This window comes from Bos indicus x Bos taurus, chromosome 1, assembly GCF_003369695.1.
Source record: "Bos indicus x Bos taurus breed Angus x Brahman F1 hybrid chromosome 1, Bos_hybrid_MaternalHap_v2.0, whole genome shotgun sequence".
Taxonomy (NCBI): Eukaryota; Metazoa; Chordata; class Mammalia; order Artiodactyla; family Bovidae; genus Bos; species Bos indicus x Bos taurus.
Window position 1 is genome coordinate 96,408,720 of NC_040076.1, and position 23,525 is coordinate 96,432,244.

The following is a 23,525-nucleotide window of genomic DNA, read 5'->3' on the forward strand; positions in this document are numbered from 1 at the left end:
GTGGAGAGTCCTGTTGGGGTCTGAGAGCAGAGAAGCCCACTGGTGTGGTCTGGGGATTGACAAAAGAGTGGGCTGGACCAAAATCTTCAGATCTCATCCCGGTGATCTGATGGTGTGGTTTATGCTAAAGAAAGGTGGAAAGGTCCAAGCAGCAAATTCTTTATACTGACAAGTGCTAGTTCTAAGTCACACCTGAATTCTTCCTCTATATGACTAAAAATGCCACCTTTACGGATTTACTGGTAAAATTCGCTCGCCCATTCTTCTTTTTCTCAAACTGTAGAACAGAAATCAGAGAAGTTCGAGCTAGAAGGGATCTTAGAGGCCCCCTGGTCCCACCCCCTCACTTAACAGATAAAGAAGCTGAGGCCAGAAGACAAGCCCACCCAGCATCAGTGACAGACAGCCAGGATTCCACCAGATTTGCTTTTGCAGTCTTTGCTTACACTGGCTTTCCAGGGACCAGAAATTGCTCTTGGAGAACACTCAAAATAACTTCTGTGTATTCTAAACCATGCCATTCTGTTCAGTGAAGAGAAATAAGCAAGAAACAGTTTAAACCAACGTTTCTAGTCTTCTGCTTATCAGTAAGAATTCTGCAGAATCACAGAGTTCATCCCTCCTCCTTGAGGTGAATAAATCCTCAAACTGGTTAAAACCAGAAGAAGAGACAAAGAAACACTGTTGACCCCATTCTGGATCCCCAAGTCTATGTTTTCTTATGATACAAATTGTTCCCTTCCTATCATATAAGAAAACAACAAATGATAATCGTGACAAAGAAAGAATGTTTTCCCAGAACTCCACTGCATTTCCATCAGAGCACATGAAAATGTTCTCACCCTTTTCTTAACAATGTAAGAAATTACTGGGTCAGGGACTTACTGTAAGGCTTTGGCCAACAATTAACTTCTCTGCTTTCCAGTTTTCTCATCTATCAGGTGGTTAAACTAATTGCACCAAATGTTTCCAAAAAGATAATAAAACCTTAGACATTTTTAAGTCCACATTGTATAATTAGCAACAATGATCATGATGGAGGAAGGAGCTAGAATTTACCCACTACCTTCTGGGTGGGCACATGCTCTATGGATATTATCTCACTCTTACAACAAAACTTTGAAGTAGGTGCCGCTATCCGCAACTTACAGATGGAGAACTCAAGGCTCGGAGAAGCTGGTAACTTGCCGGAAGTCACTTAGCTAGTCAGTGCCAGGACTGAAATCCCCGCTCAGGTGTATGGCTCCAAAGCCCCCTCCACTATCTCGAGTACCTTGTGTATGATGACCCCTGCCTTCTGAGTCTTCTTAACACTTCCTTTCGGGGAAGACAATGGCACCCCACTCCAGTACTCTTGCCTGGAAAATCCCATGGGCGGAGAGCCTGGTAGGCTGCTGTCTATGGGGTCGCACAGAGTCGGACACGACTGAAGCGACTTAGCAGCAACACTGCCTTTAAGCTTCACAAAGACTTGGAGTCTTGGAGCTGGGAGGAGCATTAAGATGGGAGGATAGTTAAGTCTGGGTTTCCCAGGTGGTGCTAGTGGTAAAGAACCCTCCTGCCAAGGCAGGAGACATAGGAGACATGAGTTCGATCCCTGGGTCAGGAAGATCCCCTGGAGAGGGGCATGTAACCCACTCCAGTATTCTTGTCTGGAGAATCCAATGGACAGAGGAACCTGGCAGGCTACAGTCTGTGGGGTCACAAAGAGTCAGACCTGACTGAGCAACTGAGCACAAGAAAAGTTAAGATCACAGGTTTAGACCATAATAGAATGAAATTCAACTCCGGTCCTGGAGGAGTCAAAGTCCTTATTTACTCCACGGGTCCCAGGACCTCACGCATGGGACCAACTGTCTTTTTTTTGCACCTTTGGCCACTGACCTCACTCCAACCCAAACCTACTACCTGGAGTAGGCTGGTCGTTGGTACCATATAAACCTGGCTGGGATTTTGGATTTTTCCCTGTGAGTCCTCTTTCCCTGCAGGAAATTCAAATCTGTGTCCTAGTGGCTGTCCCTAAAAACATCATCTGAGCACAAAGGACAGCCCAGCATGAAGACGGTGCTGACTCATCCTCTCTGCCTGGCCTCGGATTTCTGCATCGCACATCTCCTCCCCAGCCCTCTGCCTGGACCTGTTCTTTCTTGACTTTGGTTTTAGGTCACTTTTCCAGTCCAGCAAGGCCACTCTGAATATACATGGTATTTTTTGAGATCTCACACTTTCTCATGAGCATATCATCCACCAAGTGAATAAACACACTCCCTACTCTGTTCTCTAACAACTGTCAGCAAAATCAAGTTGCCTACTTGCCAACTGCATGAACTTCCTCACTCCTTAGGGAAAATCTGACCCCCAACTCCGACCAAAAAAAAAAAAAATCTGATGAAATTTGTTAGTCACTCAGGCATATCCAACTCTTTGCAACTCCATGGACTGTAGCCTGGCCAGGCTCCTCTGTCCATGGAATTTTCCAGGCAAGTTTACTGGAATGGGTTGCTATTTCCTTCTCCAGGGGATCTTCCCAACCCAGGGATTGAACCTGAGTCTCCTGCACAGCAGGCAGATTCTTTACCATCTGAGCCACAAGGGAAGCCCACCTCTGACAAGGGGACTGACAAGTTCAGAGTACCAACCCACTTTCTTCTTCAGTCCCGATAGGTAAGACAGGATGGAGGACACCATTGTGGAGGGAATGGTTTATACGGATACTGTTACGTGACTTAAAACACAACTCTCAAGGACTTCTAAAGGGTTAATGAGCAATCCATCCTCTGGCCACGGACCCATCAGAAGCCTAGTCTTTCCTGTTCCAAACACTTCCTTCCAAAGAAAATAGCATAACGAATGGTTTACTCACTTACGGGTTCTGGGTCAAATGCTTCTTTGGTCTTGAAGAGCTTAAGAACAACAAACATTTTTTCCCTATATCAAGTAACTGCTGGCCCTCAGCTGAACCCCACTTCCATCTGCAATTCCTCAGCCCCTGAACATTGTTGGATGCGTATTCACTGTATGTTATTTGTTCTTGATGCTATCTTATGGTTTCTCTTTGACCAAATAAAACATTCTATCAGCACAAATAGCTCCCAGGAAAATGGTTCAGAGCAAGTATTTGTGGGGAATGCTGACAGTCTCCAAAAAGAGGAAAAGCTGTTTTCCATGTCTCCACATTTGAATCCACTTGCTGGAACCTATTAGCACATTCCACTATCGCTGTGGACAGGCCGCTAACAGGTCTGGAGCAAGAGGGTGGTAGGAAATGCTGCTGAAGTTGGAGTTTTGTCTTGTTACCTTGAGAGTGAATTACACAAAGGTGCCTAATTATCTCATGGGCATATCTAAGGTAGAATGTGGAGAGCCGCCTCATCCTAATGCCTCTCAAATATCAGCAAGGCACAGGGATCCCAGCTTTTAGGGATCCCTGAAGTTGAGTGGCAGGCTGGCAATGACATTCTTTTGTCAACGAATTAAGCAACAGTCCTCCAGCAACTGAGGCAGGTACTGCTGCCCCACAAAGCTCTGTAGAGGGAAAGACTGACCTGCATCGTGTGGCTGAGCAGCTTTACCAGGTTGACCTTGGAAAATAATTTCCAGTGATGTCATCAAAGTGAAAAGTCAATACTGGTTTTTATTTATGTAAGACATTAAAGCAAAGTTAGGATAAGTACTGATGAAGGCAGAAACATGTATACACACACACACGCTTCACCCACTAATTTAATTCACAGATGCTCACCCCTGGGTACTAAACACATTCTTTCAAGCATGGAAGTGTATCCTAATTATAAATACCAGAGGCTCGATCTGAAATCTGGGTAGAGTGAAGTAGAGAGCAGATTTAGCGGTTTGGGGGTAGAGACACACCCATGCGGTTTCATTTCATGGCTTTATTGTATTTACCAACCAGGGATTATTTGCTTGAAGGACACACACACACACACAAAAAAAAACTCAATGAAATTAACTCATGTAAAAAGGTGACCCAATTTGTTAAGGTATTATCTTTTCTTAAATAATCTGTTTATTTAATCTCTATCTTCTAGGCCAGAGTCTGTTCCATCCTGGCAGGTGTGCTGCTTTTCTTCCATTTGCCCACACTCCCTCAGATCACCTCTCTACTCCTCCTGCTCTGGTCTGTGCTCCAGAAGACCCCCTGCTGGTGGCTTCCTGTTAGGGTTAGCCAATGGGAGATATCAATCAGGAGATCAGAAGGGGAGAAGAGAACAGGCCAGGGTACTTCTTCCTCACTTCCTCTCAGCCTTGACCCCTAGAGTCCCTTCATCGAAATCATTCCATTTGAACCATTTGAGTTAAATTTCATGGCCTTCCCATCACAGTAGAACCTCCAGATGGTCTACTTTTGATCTGTTTAGTCTTTCTTCAATCATAACTGCTTTCTAGTTCTACAAATTGGGGCTAACATGCATTTGCAATTTGCATCTATGTGCAAATTGGGGCTAACAGACATTCTCTTTGCAAACTTATTCTCTCTCTTCCCAACTAACCTAGTTCCCATAGTTAATTTTCTGGTATCTAATCATTATCAGTAATTGCCATTCGTGCTTTCACTCATTTGGGAAATAGCATCTGTGTTTTACAAATAATGTTCAGTTCAGTTGCTCAGTTGTGTCCAACTCAGTGACCCCATGGACTGCAGCACACCAGGCTTCCCTGTTCATACCAACTCCCGGAGCTTGCTCAAACTCATGTCCATCAAGTTGGTGATGCCATCCAACCATTTCATCCTCTGTTCATCCCCTTCTTCTCCTGCCTTCAATCTTTCCCAGCATTAGGGTCTTTTCCAATGAGTCACTTCTTCACATCAGGTGAACAAATTATTGGAGCTTCAGCTTTAGCATCCGTCCTTCCAGTGAATATTCAGGACTGCTTTTCTTTAGGATGGACTGGTTGTATCTCCTTGCTGTCCAAGGGACTCTCAAGAGTCATCTCCAACACCACAGTTGAAAAGCATCAATTCTTCAGCACTCAGCTTTCTTTATAGTCCAACTCTCACATACATACATGACTACTGGAAAAACCATAGCTTTGACTATATGGACCCTTGTTGGTAAAATGATGTCTCTGCTTTGTAATAATGTAGGTATTTGCTAATCTTGATCAATTTGTCATCACAATCAAGGTAGCATTTCTGGTCTTGCAGTGTCCTCTAGGGTCCTAACCCCAGGAGGTCATGCTCAGAGTACTTTTTGCACATGACTGTATCCATATCACTAAGCACAGTTCCTGGTTCATGGGAGCAGTTAATAAAATAGGCATCAAGTTCTAAAAGAAAAATAAGGAGGAAGAAGAGGAGGAATTTGTTTGTGTCCTTGGTTTCATCTGTTCTAGAAAAACTTACAATAGTAATAAAAATATTACTGATAAAAGCAGTATTTATTAAGCACCTACCCAGGTGGTGCTAGTGGTAAAGAATCCTCCTGCCAAAGCAGGAAATACAAAAGACTCGGGTTTGACCCCTGGGTTGGGAAGATCCCCTGGAGAAGGAAGTGGCAACCCACTCCAGCATTCTTGCCTGGAGAATCTCATGGACAGAGGAGCCTGGCGGGCTACACTCCATGAGGCCACACAGAGAGTCAGACATGACTGAGTAACTGAGCATATATTCTACAACCGTGGTGGACTATCTCATTTAATCCTTGTAACAATCCAATGAGCTAAATACTATTTTTATTTCCATTTAAGTGATAAAGAAAATGAAGCCCCATGGGGTTAGGAACTTGTTCTATGTCACCAAGCTAGTTCTTGGCAGAACCAATCAAGGTCTGACAGGCTATAGAATCTGCACTCCTAACAAAGTCCTATCCACCCATACACACAGCTCTGAGATTCCCCCTGGAGCCTACAGTGCACCTCTCCTCCAACAACTATGAGTCATACTTCAAAATTGGAAGGTGTTGCTCCAAGATACCTGTGTCTTGGAGGCATCTCCCACTGAGCCTTCTCTTTCAGTTGGGCCTCCCTGTGTCCTCCCTGTGTCCTCAGTTAATCTTACGGCATGGTTTAGACCTCTCACTTTATTTTATTTTATTTTTTTTTTTGGTAAATTTATTTATTTTAATTGGAGGCTAATTACTTTACAATATTGTAGCGGTTTTGCCATGTATCACATGAATCGACCATGGGTGTACATGTGTCCCCCATCCTGAACCCCTCTCCCACCTCCCTCCCCATCCCATCCCTCAGGGTTGTCCCAGTGCACCAGCCCTGAGCACCCTGTCTCATGCATCAAACCTGGCTGGTGATCTATTTCATATATGGTAATATACATGTTTCAATGCTAATCTCTCAAATCATCCCACCCTCGTCTTCTCCCACAGAGTCCAAAAGTCTGTTCTTTACATCTGTGTCTCTTTTGCTGTCTCGCATATAGGGTCATCGTTACCATCTTGCTAAATTCCACATGTGTGCGTTATTATACTGTATTGGTGTTTTTCTTTCTGACTTACTTCACTCTGTATAATAGGTTCCAGTTTCATCCACCTCATTAGGACTGATTCAAATGCATTCTTTTTAATAGCTGAGTAATATTCTATTGTGTATATGAACACAATAGCTTTCTTATCCATTCATCTGCCAATGGACATCTAGGTTGCTTCCATGTCCTAGCTATTGTAAACAGTGCTGCAATGAACACTGGGGTACACATGTCTCTTTTAACTTTTTCCAGGGTAGCTTGGCCCTGAATTCTTACTTAGGACCTTCCCACCCTCCTGTCCTCAGCAGGGAGCTCTTCCAGTATCTAAGACCATCCAGCACTGATCACTCCAAGTGGTATGGCACTGTAGCCCTGGGACATCCTAATTGGAATTGATTGCATCATCAGACTGATTGTCATAAAATGTCACTGTATGATTTTTAAGAGGTGTGTGTGTGTGTGTGTGTGTGTGTGTGTGTGTGTGTGTATGTATGGAAAGAAAGATGTTAAAGGAAGAGAAAGCAGGACCTGTTTTTCTGGAAGCTGTCTTAAAGCAAGGCCTTCCTGGATTGGGGCAGCTTGGTGAGCCTGAAATTCCAGCATCCATCCATCCTTGAACACCAGAAACATTTTTTAGACAAGTGAAAACAAGTACCTTTCCAAACCTGTGAACCTCCGTGTACCATGAGGTGAGATCTCTTTGATCTCCTTGTCTGGAGGCAAGACACTTTCCACACCCTGAAATGCAGGACTCTGCTGGAGTGAAAGTGGGAGTTATCTCCTCTCCCAGATAGTAGCCCCCTGGTGACAACTGCTTGTATGGAAGTTCTTTCTACTAGAATAGATCAGGAGTTCTTAGACTTTTGTGTGTGTAGTAGACTCCTTGGCAGTCTGGTGAAGCAGATGAACTCCTTTGGGATTGTATTTATATTGTATATAAACTGTGTTTATAAATGAATAACCTAATTACATAGAAGTTCGAAAGAAACCAATTACAGTTAACCTATGAACAGCAGCAGTTTGAATCAGGCTGTTACATTTTTTTTTCAAAAGTAAATACTATGGTACTACATCAGTGAGTGGTTGGCTGAATCTGTGGACATGGAACCACAGATATGGAGGAATCAAGTACACAAGGAACCACGGACACAGAGGGCCAGGATAAGTATACTCGAATTTTCAACTGTGCTGGGGTCAGCATCCCTAACCCCCACATTGTTCAAGAGTCAACTGTAAATTGAAATACAGTTACAAAAATATTTTTAAATTGTGATATAACCATGGGCTTCTTTACTAGTGTTTTAAATATTAATATCTGTCTAACAACTAACATAAATTGGAAGTAGCAATGAGCACAAATGGTATTTCAAGATCTCTGCAACAACTAATATGATTGGGAAAATATCTGACTGGTGACAAATATCACAATACTGTTAGTCATCTATGCTCATAATCAAAAGAAATGATAACATTCAATAGAAGGGTAAGGAAAATAAAGATTTATTTTTCTCATCAAAATTCTCAGACTCTCCTGAATTGCATGGACCCCAGAATAAGAGCCCCCAATTAGAGAACTGAAGCATTAGAGCCCGAATGGGAGAGACTAGAGAAGAGACTAACTCCTTTTACAGATGAGCAAATGTTGCTTTTGAAAGTTTGAGACGATCTTCCATTTTGTGATGTACTTTGTAGGTTCTAGTTCTTTGTATTATGCCTTTTACTTATTGAGAAGTCAGTCAGAAAGGTAAGAGTGAAAATTTAGGGACAGGTATCTGCTTGGCACATTTTTAGAATTTCATCCTTTATAAACCAAATATGGACAAAAAGGAAAAACTGGCCCAGTCTACAATGAGCCACACTCCTGGACTCCTAGCTAGAGTTTGCTGCTGCTGCTGCTGCTAAGTCGCTTCAGTCGTGTCCGACTCTGTGCGACCCCATAGACAGCAGCCCACCAGGCTCCCCCATCCCTGGGATTCTCCAGGCAAGAACACTCGAGTGGGTTGCCATTTTGCATGGTGTCAAATGCCTTCACCCCATACACAGAAAATCCAGAAAAATCTCTTTCATCTTCCCCTGAAAGGATATCCCCAAACATTTCTTACTTTCAGCTGGTAATGAGAATGCTAAGCTGGGAAAACAGAATTTAAACTTTGAAAAATTCTTTGGAAGAAAGTTACATGCTCCTCAATGGAGGATTTTCACTGACATCTTGACCCATCAAATTACAACTATCTTTGGAATCACATAGGCTCCTATCAGACAGACATCCAGCAGATGTCACTGGATACCACCTCCCCAGCTTCACTCTGCCTCACTCTTCATCCCTTCCCCAGCCATGTAGCCCAACTAGACTGCTCAAACCCCCAAAATCAGTTCTCCCTTTCTTTCCATGGAAGACAAGAGTCTACCTGAAAAATCTATAAATCCTTTATATCATTTAACATCTGGAAGATACCCTGAAAATGATCTACCAGGATCACTAGCAGTGATTTGAGCAGGAGAATTTGTGCAACTGCATCTGAGACCCCTACTAAATGCCAGAAGCGCACACTCCATGTCTCTGTGTCAGTCACAAGTACCTCCCCACATTTCCAAACATTTCCTAGCGGTTATCACACAGCCCCTGGTTATGGTTGAGAACCACTAAATGAAAATAAAGAACAAAGAAATTAATGAGTTCCCCCAAGACATAGGGGCAGCCAACTTACTGATTTACTTATAAGCCCACTTACTTCCAAAAATGATTTCAATGTGTTGAATGAACCTAATTTTTATTTGGGCATAATTCTTCTTATCTTCATCTTATACATGAAGAAATTTCCCAGTGTCACACAGCTAGTAGAAGTCAGAACTCAAGCCTTTAGCACAAGTTCCACCATGTTACCCTCTCTGCTGCTGCTAAGTCACTTCAGTCGTGTCCGACTCTGAGCGACCCCATAGTCAGTAATCTGCTGACCATCGGGCAATTAAGGGGCCCACGTGTCAGGCGCTGGTGATCCACTGACACTCTAAATATTTCAAATGTTTTCATCTCTATAGGTGCTGCAAGGAGCAGCCACATGTTTCTATGCTTTCATTGGCTTTGACATCATCGCCACCACTGGAGAGGAAGCCAAGAATCCCAACACATCCATCCCTTATGCTATCACCGCCTCCCTAGTCATCTGCCTGACAGCATATGTATCTGTAAGTAACAAAGGCTTATTATGGCACCTTCCACATGGACTTTTCATATTTGACCTTAAACGTGGCTCTGAGACTGGGTTTCCTTCTGTCAGGAAGTAATCCTTCACTTGTGCATTCATGGTGTTTGTACGCAGATGTTCATGTTGCTCCCTCTTTTAACACGGGCTCAAGCTCACCCCACCCACTGATGACAGGGAGAAAATCAGGGTTTCAAGCTGGACACAGGAGAAGCCCCAGGCCCTCACTTGGGCCGTGGCTCACATCCCTGCTCCGCCCCATGCACAGGCTCTCGGCATCCCGGCATCCGGTGCCGGGGAGTGGGGGTGGTGGGGGGAGCATGCAGGGAGTGGGCTGCCGTCCAAGGAGTTCAGATCATAGGCTGGCAGTAACGGGTGGGTGTGCGAGCAAGCAGAGGCATTGTAGGCCTCTGTGCACCCTCCTCAATGCTCTTCTGTCTTCTGGGAGCTTCCCAGCAGCAAAGAGGCAAGGCTCCCCTAGAGTGGGGAAGGAGAAAACAGGATCGTCCTGGAAGCCAAAGGAAAACATGGGAGCAGCACTGGATATGGTTTGCCCACCAAAACGTTTCTCTTCATGGATAGTCAATTATCATTTCCCCTATGCACATGGCTTCTCAGGCGGTGTTAGTGGTAAAGAACCCACCTGCCAATACAGGAGACATGGGTTGGATCCCTGGATGCAGAAGATTCCCTGGAAAAGGGCATGTCAACCCACTCCAGTATTCTTGCAGGGAAAATCCCACAGACAGAGGAGCCTGAAGGGCTACAGTCCATGGGGTCACAAAGAGTCAGACACAACTGAGCACAGAGCTTATGCAACATGCATGCAACTTACCTTACCCAGCCCTGATTATCCCTGTAGACAGAATGTTCAGGAACAGTGTGGGGGGAGGGGCAGCAGGGGGAGCAACAGAGACACTCTGCTGCGTATTCCCCCTCCTGTACCACCTCATACCTTCCCCTCCTCCAGGAGTCAACCCTTGCAGCACACACAATAAAGTTAATCACAGTTCCTTCCTTAGGATAGTGCTTTATAGGCTACAGAGTAAGTCTACCACATATTGCCCTAATCGAACATGGGCAGGAGACCCACCGAGAATTGCTGTAAGAATCCACCCCACTCTCCTCCAGTCTACCCCACCACATCCCCAAAGAGGATGTTGCAAGTGATGATGTTACTGGGACAGATTCCCTTTTAGAATGTGTGGGCCCTAACCACGCCTCAAGAGTTGTTTGGTCTTGTGTTGGTCACCAGGCGCACTCTACCGCCAGGAGAAGAGCCACACTGCTGGGCTGTGGTCACACATCTTGCCAGCCTCCCCGGTGGCCACTTTGTTTCACTGGGGGATCTTGGCTCCTAAGACATAAGGCGAAAAAGTGATCTAGAAATGAACCACTCTCTCCTTTTCAGGCTCTGAACTCCCTCAATGATGCCAGGATTGGCCTTCACAGCCCAGGGGTCTCCTGGCCTTATGACTGGCGTCTCCATTGCCTGGGGCCAATTATAGGGGAGGGATGTCTTGGTAGATCTATGACATGTGAGGAGAAACAGGTCCTGGTTAAGCAAAGCCATAGTGGTCTTAAGTACAAAAGAAATGAGTCTTGTCCATGAGGGCACAGTGCCCTGGCTCCAGGGCCTCTGGCTACAGGTCCTGCCATCAGATAATACCTGCTCTTCATTGAACTATCCAGGTAGCTCCACTTTCAGGAGCTGAAATACCAGCAGACTTATTCCTCAGATATGAAAGGACCAGAGAGAGATTTTCAGAGGAAATCCTGAGACCAAGAGCTCCAGAGGCCAGATGACTTGTCTAAAGTAAAGCACACACCAGGAAGTGGCAGATGCAGGCTCCCATGCAGGACCAGGTCTCTTTCCTCTGCTATGGGACACCCACCCATGCATCAGACTGATCCCTCTACCTCCAACCACGTTTCATCTTGTTTTAACAGGTGAGCATGATCCTAACTCTGATGGTGCCATATGACACCATTGACACGGAGTCCCCACTCATGGAGATGTTTGTGGCTCGTGGCTTCTATGCAGCAAAGTTCGTCGTGGCCATTGGGTCGGTTGCAGGACTGACGGTCAGCTTGCTGGGCTCCCTCTTCCCAATGCCGAGGGTCATCTATGCCATGGCCGGCGATGGGCTCCTCTTCAGGTAAGGGCTATGCTCGTGGCATTTATTTTACTCTTCCATGCCTGTCCAGGGAGACTGTCACCCATCTTCCCTGTCACATGGACCATGGAACTTGTCATATATCTTGGCAAAGAGTTTGAGTGAAAATAATTTAGATCCTAAAACAGCCCCTCAGTTTGACTCTGGGTCCCTCAATCTAGCCACAAACTGGTTTGTTCCCCCAACTGCCCCTCCCCTTTTATTTGACACTGTCGGCTCCTTCGTAAAGATGGTGGGTGCCAAAATGCTACATGGGTGGCCTCTGGAAGGAAGGACCCATCCCAGGGGCATCTTAGGCTTGCCCTCACATTGAGCCCTGACAACTGCCCCTCTGAAGTTGAAAAAAGTTCAAAGTTACAATCAAAGAGAGGATAAGACCCTCTGAGCAGAACCTAGTAATAGTAGCAATGACTACCACCATTTATTGACCATCTGTGTATCCCAGGTATATGGTATCCCATTAGTCATCACAATAACTCTATTTAACAGAACAGTGTACTAGATGAAAACTCAGAGAGGTAAAAAAGCAAAAACTTGCCCCGAATCCCCCAGTTGCTGGGGGGGGGGGGGGGGGGGGCGGTCAGGATTTGAACCCAGGACTGTTTGACCACAATGACCAGATTTTTAACTACATCAAGACACTGACACTTCCAGTCGCCTAATCTGGCCAGGAAGTAGCCTATCTGCCCACGGTACACAGGGCATGTGGCCCCATCTCTTGATGCCTCGTGCCTCCTGTGTGAGGAACTTGCAGGTAAAGCATTCTTCAAGTGCACCGAACAAGGAGCAAACTTCCAAGGAGGTCTCAGGCATTCAGAGGGGCCCAGCTCAGAAACCTTACCTCCGCCATTAGCTGTCACCTTCTGCAGCAGTTCCTGTGCATACCCTCTGAGGTCACCACTGGGTCAGAGCTGAGACCGTGGGGGAGCTGGAGGCTGACTGCGGTGGAGATGTGACAACTTCACACATCCAAAAGGTCTTTCTGCTGTCAAAGAAAACCAAGAGATGCTAGGCCTCTGAGCAGTTTATAGTCTTGTGTGAATCACGGAAATAAGAGAGGACTGGAAGGGCAGCAAGAATGAGGGCCAGGAGGAGAGGAAGGTGGAAGGTGGGAGCCTACCTAAGTCTAAGGAACTGCTAAACAAGCCCCCGTCATTCAATCACCCTTGATGGTCTTCTCTATCTTCTCCAGTGAGTAACTGGCCAGATTTAGCTTTCATCCACGAGCACATGTTCTTAATGACTGTGCTATTTTGCAACCAAATCCCTGTACTTTCATTGTGGAGCAAGCTTCTCAGGCTTTGGCATAAATCAGAATCCTCTAGAGGTTTTTTAAAGTGTATAGTTTGTTGGGCCCCACTCCCAGAGAATCTGACATAGTAGGTGAAACCTGAAAATACGTATTTCGAACAAGTTCCAAGGTGTTGCTAACGCTGCTGATCCATGGACCATACTTTGGGTAACACAGGTGGAGAGGACCACCAGGCAGGTATGTGACTTCAACTATCCCCTCTTCATAGCAAAGTCTGGGCTTCCATTTAGATTCCTGAGGACCTCCTAGATTCAATCAACCCACCACATCACATAATGAAGTAGGCACTTTAATAGAGCAGTTTGCCTCATACCCAAGGAATTAAAATAGATTCTGTTTAAATTATATTTCAGAAACTAAATCCTGGAGTAGGAACAGCAACAGTATTTAAAGCAGTGACCAGGAGGTGTTAAACCATGTTGAGTCAATCACCGTTAACCCTCTGCTTGCCCCTCCTCCAGATTCCTGGCTCACGTGAGCTCCTACACAGAGACCCCCGTGGTGGCCTGCATTGTTTCGGGGTTCCTGGCAGCTCTCCTCTCCCTATTAGTCAGCTTGAGAGACCTGATTGAGATGATGTCCATCGGCACCCTCCTCGCCTACACCCTGGTCTCCGTCTGTGTCTTGCTCCTTCGATACCAGCCCGAGAGTGACATTGACGGCTTTGTCAAATTCCTGTCTGAGGAGCACACGAAGAAGAAGGAGGGCATTCTGGCTGACTGCGAGAAGGAAGTCTGCTCTCCTGTGAGTGAAGGGGAAGAGTTCTCCGGCCCAGCCACCAACACATGTGGGGCCAAGAACCTGCCATCCTTGGGAGACAATGAGATGCTCATAGGGAAATCAGACAAGTCAACCTACAACGTCAACCACCCAAACTACGGCACCGTGGACATGACCACAGGCATAGAAGCCGATGAATCTGAAAACATCTATCTCATCAAGTTGAAGAAGCTGATTGGGCCCCGTTACTACACCATGAGGATCCAGCTGGGCCTTCCGGGCAAAATGGACCGGCCCACAGCCGCTACAGGGCACACGGTGACCATCTGCGTGCTCCTGCTCTTCATTCTCATGTTCGTCTTCTGCTCCTTCATCATCTTTGGTTCTGACTACATCTCAGAGCAGAGCTGGTGGGCCATCCTTCTAGTCGTTCTGATGGTGCTGCTGATCAGCGCCCTGGTGTTTGTGATCCTGCAGCAACCAGAGAACCCCAAGAAGCTGCCCTACATGGCTCCCTGCCTCCCCTTTGTGCCTGCCTTTGCCATGCTGGTGAACATCTATCTCATGCTAAAGCTCTCCACCATCACGTGGATCCGGTTTGCAGTCTGGTGCTTTGTGGGTAAGCAACTGCCCCAGACAATCCTGTATCTTCCCCAAGATTTCTAATTTTCCTTTGGAATCAGTTTACCTGTTTAACATATTTGACCATTCCTGATGAAATGGCTTGGGATAGGTGCTCATGATAACTTAAGAGAGATGTTTAAGTGAATGCTTATTTTAAGGTTCCTTATTTATTATTTTTATATTTCCTATATAATTTGGTACCCCTGGGGTCTCTGGCAACAAATACTTAGCTAAGGAGGGTCCTTAGGTGCTTTGAGGAATAGGAAAGTAAAGAATAAGGGAGGCAAAATAAATACGTGTGAATCAATCAGCCTGGGCAAGGCAACAAAAAGACTCGTGGAGTTGTAGCCCAACCACTCCTTGAGATGAGGAATATGCATGTTCAACGTGGTGACCTTTGTTCCCAAACCATATTGTTGTTCATGCTTAATAAATACTTATCTGTGATTATAAAGCACTCTTCAAATAAGAAAAAGGAAACTTTCAGTCAGAATAGTTGGGAAGGACTTTAAGGAGGCAGAATTTGAACTGGACGACAAGATAGGTTTTAGAGAGAGGGAAGTTGGCAGGGGGGAACACAGTAATCAAAGGCAAGAGTATATATATTCCAGAAGATTCCTCACCTCTGAAGGTCATCCTGCACCTTCCTGTAAGGATTTCGTACCAATTTTCCACTACCTAAGCCTCATCCCTTGTTAGACTTTAAGGGATCTCTGGAAAGGACCCCACTGACTTGTCAAAGTTCTCAGCACTCACATGATTTATTCACAATCTCTTGCTTCTGTTTAAACATTTTGCCACTGGAACAAGAAGCAAACCAATGGAAAGATGATACTATGGGTAGAAATGACTGAAGTGTGTAGAAATATTAGAGTCTGTATTCGTCAAATTTATAAAGGCACAGACACAAATACCCAAGAATGTATTCATCTTTTCCTGGACTATCCAAGCTAGATATAGCCTCCAATATCTAGTGCAATGTTACCCACAGTGTGGTAACCATTCCACTATAGATATTTGGACTGATTTTAGAGAGTATATGAACTTTTCAAAATATCGTATGGTTGTTACTTTCACAAACACTACAAAAACAGACATATTCAAATCATTGCTTTTTTAATAATTTATTTATTTTAATTTTGACTGTACTGGGTCTTCATTGCTGCACTCAAGCTTTCCCAGGCTTTCTCTAGTTGCTGCGAGCAGAAGCTACGCTCTCATTTCAGTGCTTGGGCTTCTCATTGCGGTGGTGTCTTTTGTTGTGGAGCACAGCCTCCAGGCGCACAGGCTTCAGCAGTTGTGGCACGAGGGTTCAATACTTGCAGCACGAGGACTCAGTAGATGTGGCACACAGGCCTGGTTGCTCCAAGGCATGTAGGATCTTCCCAGATCAGGGATCAAACCCGTGTCCCCTGCACTGGCAGGCAGACTCTCATCCATGGTACCACCAGGAAAGCCCAATTATTTTTAAATTTCAAAAGTGAGTTAAACAGAAGAAAAAATGTTAGTACATGTGCCATATGATTCAAAGCGATAAATAACACTTATATCGCACTTACCACATATCAGCCATCATTCCAAAGGCTTCACTTCTATTAACTTATTTAATCCACACAACCAGATCCATTTTACAGATGAGGAAACTAAGGCACTTGACTGAGGTCACATACAATATAAAGTGATAAAGTGAAGTTGCTCAGTCGTGTCCGACTCTTTGCGACCCCGTGGACTGTAGCCCACCAGGCTCCTCCGTCCATGGGATTCTCCAGGCAAGAATACTGGAGTAGGTTGCCATTTCGTTCTCCAGGGGATCTTCCCCAGGTCTTCCAGGATCTTCCCTGGATCCCGACCCAGGGATCAAACGTAGGTCTCCCGCATTGCAGGCAGACGCTTTAACCTCTGAGCCACTAGGGATATACCAAAGCCAAATTAGAACTCAGGTGGTATAATTCCAGAGTCCACAATCATAGTCACTACATTAAAAATGTAGTATATAAATAAAATGTAAATAAATTTTGAGAAACATTGAAACACTCCCCATTTCTCCCTATCTCAACTATACAGTTAAGTAAACTGAACCTCCAAAAGGTTCAATAACATGCTCAAGGTCAGCAAGAATAACAGGAAATTATTCACAGAGCTATTACCACAATCCAGAATCTCCATGTTCAATGGGGGCCTCCTACCTCCCCACCACAGTGATTCTGAGCAGACCTTCGTATCTGCCCAGAATGTTTGAGATGTAGTCTGTGCAGATTAACAGAGGGCTGGCTTCATGGGTGGATGATCTGTATAGTCACACAGGGCCTCGTGCTTGGCTTAATGCTCTGGTGCTGTCTTCTTGAATTCTTAACAATGTTTTAACAAGAGGCTCCATGGTTTCATTTTGCACTGGGACCTATAAATTATGTAGTCAGTCCTACCTAATATCTATGTTTCTGGAACACCAGAGGAATTTTGCAAAAATGATGCAATGGCCTATTGCCTTTGGAGTCAGACAGCCCCAAGTCCAAATCAAAACTCTGCCATTTCCTTGTGACCTCGGGAAATTCATTTAATTCCTTTGGGCCTCAGTTTACTCATCTGTAAAAATGCAGATGATTCTACTAGACTTGATCTAGTTGCAGTTTGGGGCTTAAACAAGAAAACAGCAGGGGAAGCAGTAAGAACTATTTCTTTCCTGCCTTTCTTGTAAAAAGCTGAAATGATTCATTGTCTCCCAGACTAGCTGTCACATGCAAGAGTACAACGTGAACCTGTTCTGACTCAGGCTGCCTTCCCAATTATCAGGCAGAAGAAAGTTCCCAGAGAACCTTTTGTAATCTTGCTGATAACACAAACTTCAAGCTGGCTCCAGAAACTGATACTCCCTGGCATGGGAGGGTGCCACCCTGCAGCCTGAGTGGGCCAGACAGAGGGCACTGGAGTCTGTAGTTTAAGGAGCACCCAGCTGCTGGCTACTAACTGCTTTGGTATCATTATCTCTGAAGGCTCATAGATAAGTAAGTTTCGCCCAGAACAAAGATTCTCAACTCAGACTACACAACAGAATCATGTGAGTTGCTTCTGAAACACTCTATGCCCAGAATCCCCCCACAGAGATGTTCTGATTCAATTGATCTGGTACAACCAACCACGGTATTCTTAAAGCTTCCCTGGGTGATTCTGTTGTATAACCAGGTTTACAATGATCTAGAACAGTGGTTCTCAAAGTAAGATCCCAGACCTGCCACATCAGTATTACGTGGAAACTAGTGAAAAATGCAATTTCACACCCCAGCCCAGACCTACAGATAGAATCAGAATCTCTGAGGGCAATATAGATTTTAACAAGTCCACCAGGTAATTCTGATGTGTGCTCAAATATGAGATCCACTGATCTAGAGAGAAGAATAAGACAATAATTAGCAGGTAGGCAGATAATTTAATTACAAAACTCCCTGTTTTTTGCTATATAAAATATATCCATCCCACAACCACAAATTGGCTTATAAAATCTTTAACGATCTTATAGAATAAATTTCCCATCTCTAAACATCTGAGTCTCCAAAATGTCAGATTTTTCTTCTTCATCTCTCTATTCATAATATAAGTTTCCCAAGGAGAACAGTAGAGAGATTTCTAAATGGAGCTTATTATGAAACATCCTCTACTCTTTAAAAAGATTTACATGGTTGGGCTGAGTCATAACTTGATAATCTTCTCAAACACATTTTTTACCCAAATTTCTCTAAATGAATCTTAATTACAGCATTTTTGTAACAATATTTAGCTAAGCTTTTGTCCTTCGGAAGAGCCCAACTCATAGCGAGAAACGAAGCAGTTCTTAATAGATACCCAGCACTTGTTTCTTTTCCTTCTGACAAGAGAAATAACACACATAGCAAAAGTTTCATAATTCCCAACAAAATGAACACAAAGCCAGCCTTCATTTACCCTTTCTCTTAAATGATGCAGTTTTGTAAAAGAATACCTCAAGGAGTTGGGCAGAGTCCCAGAAACCAGCAGAGACCAGTAAGAACACTGTATGATGGTATTCTCCAGGCATGCGTCAGGTCAACTTGTCCCTGTGGGCCTTTATTGTAAATTAATCATCGTTAGACCAGCTCACGGGTACCCTTACCCTGCATGCCAAGTTGCTCCAGTCGTGTCTGACTCTTTGTGACCCCATGGACCATAAACCTTACTCTAGGTGTTGTCAAGATTTCATTTGGAATTTTTTCAGTCCCTCTGAGGAAAACCAGGTGGCTCTAGTAGTAAAGAACCTGCTGGCCAATACAGGAGACTAAAGAAATGCAGGTTGCATCCCTGGGTTGGGAAGCTCCCCTGGAGGAGGGCCCAGCAACCCTCCAGTATTCTTGCCTAGAGAATCCCACAGAGGATCCTGACAGGCTACAGTCCGTCAGGTTGCAGAGAGTTGGCCACAACTGAAGCAACTTAGCACACACACAGCTGTAGAGAACAAACGGGACGTGTGATTTGGGCAACGGACCTCATAAATCCTGGACTAAACCATCAACATCCCAAAGAGAAGACACACTTCACGGTTTTTGCCTGAGCTCTCATCTGAAACCCTACTGGAAACTGACTCAAAGCAGCCACTGTGATGAAGGGAAGAGAAGGGAGAGAAGGGGGCCATGAATTCGACCTGAGAGGGCACCAAGATAAACAAATTCCTGATGATATGTCCCATAAATCAGTTCGAAATTCTCCTTGTAGGAAGTGAGAAAACAATTGGCAGCTTCAACATCAAAATTATGCTCAGAAGAGCAAGAAAAATCACAGAGGCCAGGATGAGGATGGCAACAAAGCCAAGCTGATTCCAAGAGGGAAGGAGGGGGCAGGTAAACCCTGAGGCTGCCTGCTGGTGGAGGCGCTGGGCTGGCCAGGGAGATGCCTCGGGAGGAGGGGGCAGCTGAGACTGAAGGGCCAGGAGACCACGCAGTGGAAGGCCCTGGAACAGGCAGTGCTGTGAGTGATGGGCTCTTTCCCTCAGCAGTACAGGTGCGAGGTCATCCCAACCTTGTGCTTGCAGTTTTAGTTTGTTCATTCTCCTTGCTGTCTAGCATCCCACAGTGTTGATATACGACAACGTATTTATCCATTCTTGTATCCATGGGCATTCAGCATGGCAGCTGCTACGAACATTCTTATACATGATTTCGATGGATACACAGGGTTTGTGTTTTGGTTGGGTTTCTGCTGAGTTAGAGGTGGAACTGCTGGAGTTTTTCATGTTCTTTAAGAAGGCTGCCTTTGGTCTCATAGCCATTATATTCCTCGAATAAAATAAGGGCCCCCAGCTCCATTCTGCAGCTGGGAAACTGAAGCATAAAGAACCTGACATTATGTTAGATCAACTGCAGGCCCAGAAGAGAAGCTCCTCTGGTCCCCTCTTCATCCTGAGCCTTGCTCTTCCTGGCCACACCATATTAAACAAACCTAACTGTTGTTACAATCAACAGGGCTTGTGGGTATTTAAAAAATAACCAGCAAAGTGGGAGCTGGTGGGGACTGTGCTGGATGGGAGGGCACCTTCTCATTACTATCTTCATTTCTGCACCAGCAAGTGTCTGTTTTGGAAAGTTGATCCCAGACTAGAAAAAATAAAAAAGACTCTGGGCATAACAAAGTGCCTCAGTTATCTGCAGCGGGCAGGGCTTCCTGCCTGAACGGGCGCCTCAGAAAGAGACAGCTCCACCCAGCCTGCGGTCAGGTGGCCCACCCCCCTGGCACTGAGTGTGGAGCCATGTGCGGGGCACAGGAAGCTCCTAGGGGCTCTAGAGAGCAGGAACCTGCTTCGTGACCTGAGCTAGAACCTGCGAGGCTGGGAATCTGTCTAGCTCCGGGTCACCTAGCCTCTTTTCAGAGCTGAGGGTTTTTTTTCTTTATTTATTTAAATATCACTTTTTATTTAAATTGCCAGTCTTCCTTCTTTTTTTTTTTAATTTTATTTTTAAACTTTACAATAATGTATTAGTTTTGCCAAATACCGAACAGGTATACATGTGTTCCCCATCCTGAACTCTCCTCCCTCCTCCCTCCCCATACCATCCCTCTGGGTCGTCCCAGTGCACCAGCCCCAAGCATCCAGTATCGTGCATCGAACTTGGACTGGCGACTCATTTCATACATGATATTATACATGTTTCAATGCCATTCTCCCAAATCATCCCACCCTCTCCCTCTCCCACAGAGTCCATAAGACTGTTCTATACATCAGTGTCTCTTTTGCTGTCTCTCTTTCTAAATTCCATATATATGCGTTAGTATACTGTATTGGTGTTTTTCTTTCTGGCTTACTTCACTCTGTATAATAGGCTCCAGTTTCATCCACCTCAGAACTGATTCAAATGTATTCTTTTTAATGGCTGAGTAATACTCCATTGTGTATATGTACCACTGCTTTCTTATCCATTCATCTGCTGATGGACATCTAGGTTGCTTCCATGTCCTGGCTATTATAAACAGTGCTGCGATGAACATTGGGGTACACGTGTCTCTTTCCCTTCTGGTTTCCTCAGTGTGTATGCCCAGCAGTGGGATTGCTGGATCATAAGGCAGTTCTATTTCCAGTTTTTTAAGGAATCTCCACACTGTTCACCATAGTGGCTGTACTAGTTTGCATTCCCACCAACAGTGTAAGAGGGTTCCCTTTTCTCCACACCCTCTCCAGCATTTATTGCTTGTAGACTTTTGGATCGCAGCCATTCTGACTGGCGTGAAATGGTACCTCATAGTGGTTTTGATTTGCATTTCTCTGATAATGAGTGATGTTGAGCATCTTTTCATGTGTTTGTTGGCCATCTGTATGTCTTCTTTGGAGAAATGTCTATTTAGTTCTTTGGCCCATTTTTTTGAGTTTTTGTCCTAGGATTTCTCCCACATGATCCAGAGGACCTCCTACCCTTCTCATTTGTACATTTGAGGTCATTTGTTTAGTTTGCACAGAATGACACAGGGCTTTGCACAGGGCCAAAACAAGTGGAATAAATAGGTGTTTTGCTAGCTGATACTGAGGTGCCCCAGGCTTGTAAAAGCAACGTGGCATCCCAAACCTCCCTGTAGGCCCCCAGTAGGCAGCCCTCCATGCAGACTCAAGAGATGTGAGTTCTGATGCCATTTCAATCCCTGCATGTTGCACAGGTCTTAACTCCTCTGGGGTGATGTGCGAGAAAGTAGATTTGTATAAAGGGCTTTCCAATCACAAGGTGTCCTGTTACATAAAGAAAGCCCATTCAATGGCTGAAGGCATGATCCTTCACCTTGTCCAGCCCGAACCTCTCACAGGCACAGAACTGTCTGGAAAAGAAGCCAGAGCCTCCATTTCAATACTTACCTTCCATATAAACAGCTTCCCAGGGGACTCACTGCCATTACTGGGTGCCCAGTACAGCCATGTTTGCTGTGAAAATATTGGAACACTTCTGTGCCTTCTGCTAACTAGTTGCTGCCTTGAATACCCCATCTACAATCCATCACATAAAAAAATAATTCCAGCCTACCAGGGAGGCCCCCAAGACCCTCTGCAGCACAAAAGCTGGCTGCCTTCTGATTTTTTACCTGCCTTTCATTTATTCAGATATCAGATAGGTAACTACAAAGCAGTGGATCTACGTTTTTATGGAACTGGAGAATTAAATCCACAAATAGAATAAATAATATTACTTATCAGTTAGCCACCTTATTTTTGAGACTTTATTCCAAATGACTTCTGGCTTATGCTAAAAGCTAATCCACTGTTAAAAGATAAAACTTTGCCATCTACAAGGATTTACAAAAGAATAAACCCAATCTCACTGACAACCTGAATAATAGGACCCAAAACCTATTTCAAGCAAAGACAGCATTATTGGAATAAGTGTATAGCTTTAAAAAGTGAAGAGTCTATCCAAACAAATAATTCAGGGAAATTTTTATGCTTCTGGATATCAGATGATTTAAGGAATTATTAGTTTTTAGACGTGATAATGGGACTAAGTTTTTTAGAGGAGTCTATTTTATAGATACCTACTAGAGCACGTACAGAGGAAACAGGATGAAAGGAATTTGTTTCAAAGTAATCTAAAGAGAAAGGGGTAGGTGAGTGGGTGTCAGGAGAGACAGAGCTAGTGATGACTATATGGGCCTTTTTATATTGTTCTCTCCACTTCTGTATGTTTCATATTCTTCAAAAGTAAAGTTCAGGGACTCCCCTCGCAGTCCAGTGGCTAAGACTCTGCATTCTCCATGCAAAGGGACCAGTTCAATCCCTGGTCAGGGAACTGGAGTGCACTTGCTGCATCTATAAGATCCTGCATGCCACAACTAAGAGCCGGCACAGCCAAATAAACAAATAATAAAATAATAAATGTTATAAAAAGTCAAGTTCAGCAAAATCATTTCCAATTTAGCGTATACCTCCCAACCACCCCCTGGTAGGTGGGAGAAATAACAATTGCAAGCAGCCAGGATCAGGACATGGAAGGACCTGGCAGGAACTGCCATCTGCACAGTCTAAACACTGACTGTGCAGCTGTAGAAAATCCTGTATTTGGTCTTGTGCCACAGTCTTCTGTGAAATGCCATAATCATAACCTACACACACACACACACACACACACACACACACACACCATTCTCAGGAGGAATCTAAACAAGATAACACTTGTAGAGTATTTTTAGTTCCTTGGGAGAAAGGCCACATCACTGGAGGACCTCAGCACCCAGGGGCGCTGGGTGAAGTGTTGTTCAGATGGTTCAGGATTCCCAGAATCCCCACAGATTTTTCAGAAACTACCTCATGCTTCATTCTCAAAGCCAACTGAAAAAAGGAGCAGAAACAAAACACCCTGCTTCTACACAGGAGGCTTTTAGCAGCTCTGTTTACTCCTCCAACACAAAGCCCTTGTTTATGTGTGACAGATGGTAATACATGTTTCTCTCCTCCCGCCCTCTCTCTCTCTCTCTGCTCCCCTTTCATTTGCTCCCCTCTGTTTCTTTGTCCCTCTCCATTCTTCCTTTTCTCCAGTCCTTCTCTGCCTCACACCACTTTTCCTGAACTGACT

At 44.7% G+C, this 23,525-nt stretch overlaps 1 protein-coding gene across 1 annotated transcript in view; it reads left to right on the forward strand.

Annotated features, from left to right (window-relative positions):
• Positions 1-23,525, forward strand: part of SLC7A14 (solute carrier family 7 member 14) — a 115,841-nt gene that overhangs the window by 81,526 nt on the left and 10,790 nt on the right. The window contains exons 5-7 of the mRNA XM_027541357.1: positions 9,482-9,628; positions 11,596-11,804; positions 13,596-14,473. Coding sequence (XP_027397158.1) covers positions 9,482-9,628; positions 11,596-11,804; positions 13,596-14,473 — 1,234 coding nt within the window. The remainder of the gene's footprint in view (positions 1-9,481; positions 9,629-11,595; positions 11,805-13,595; positions 14,474-23,525) is intronic.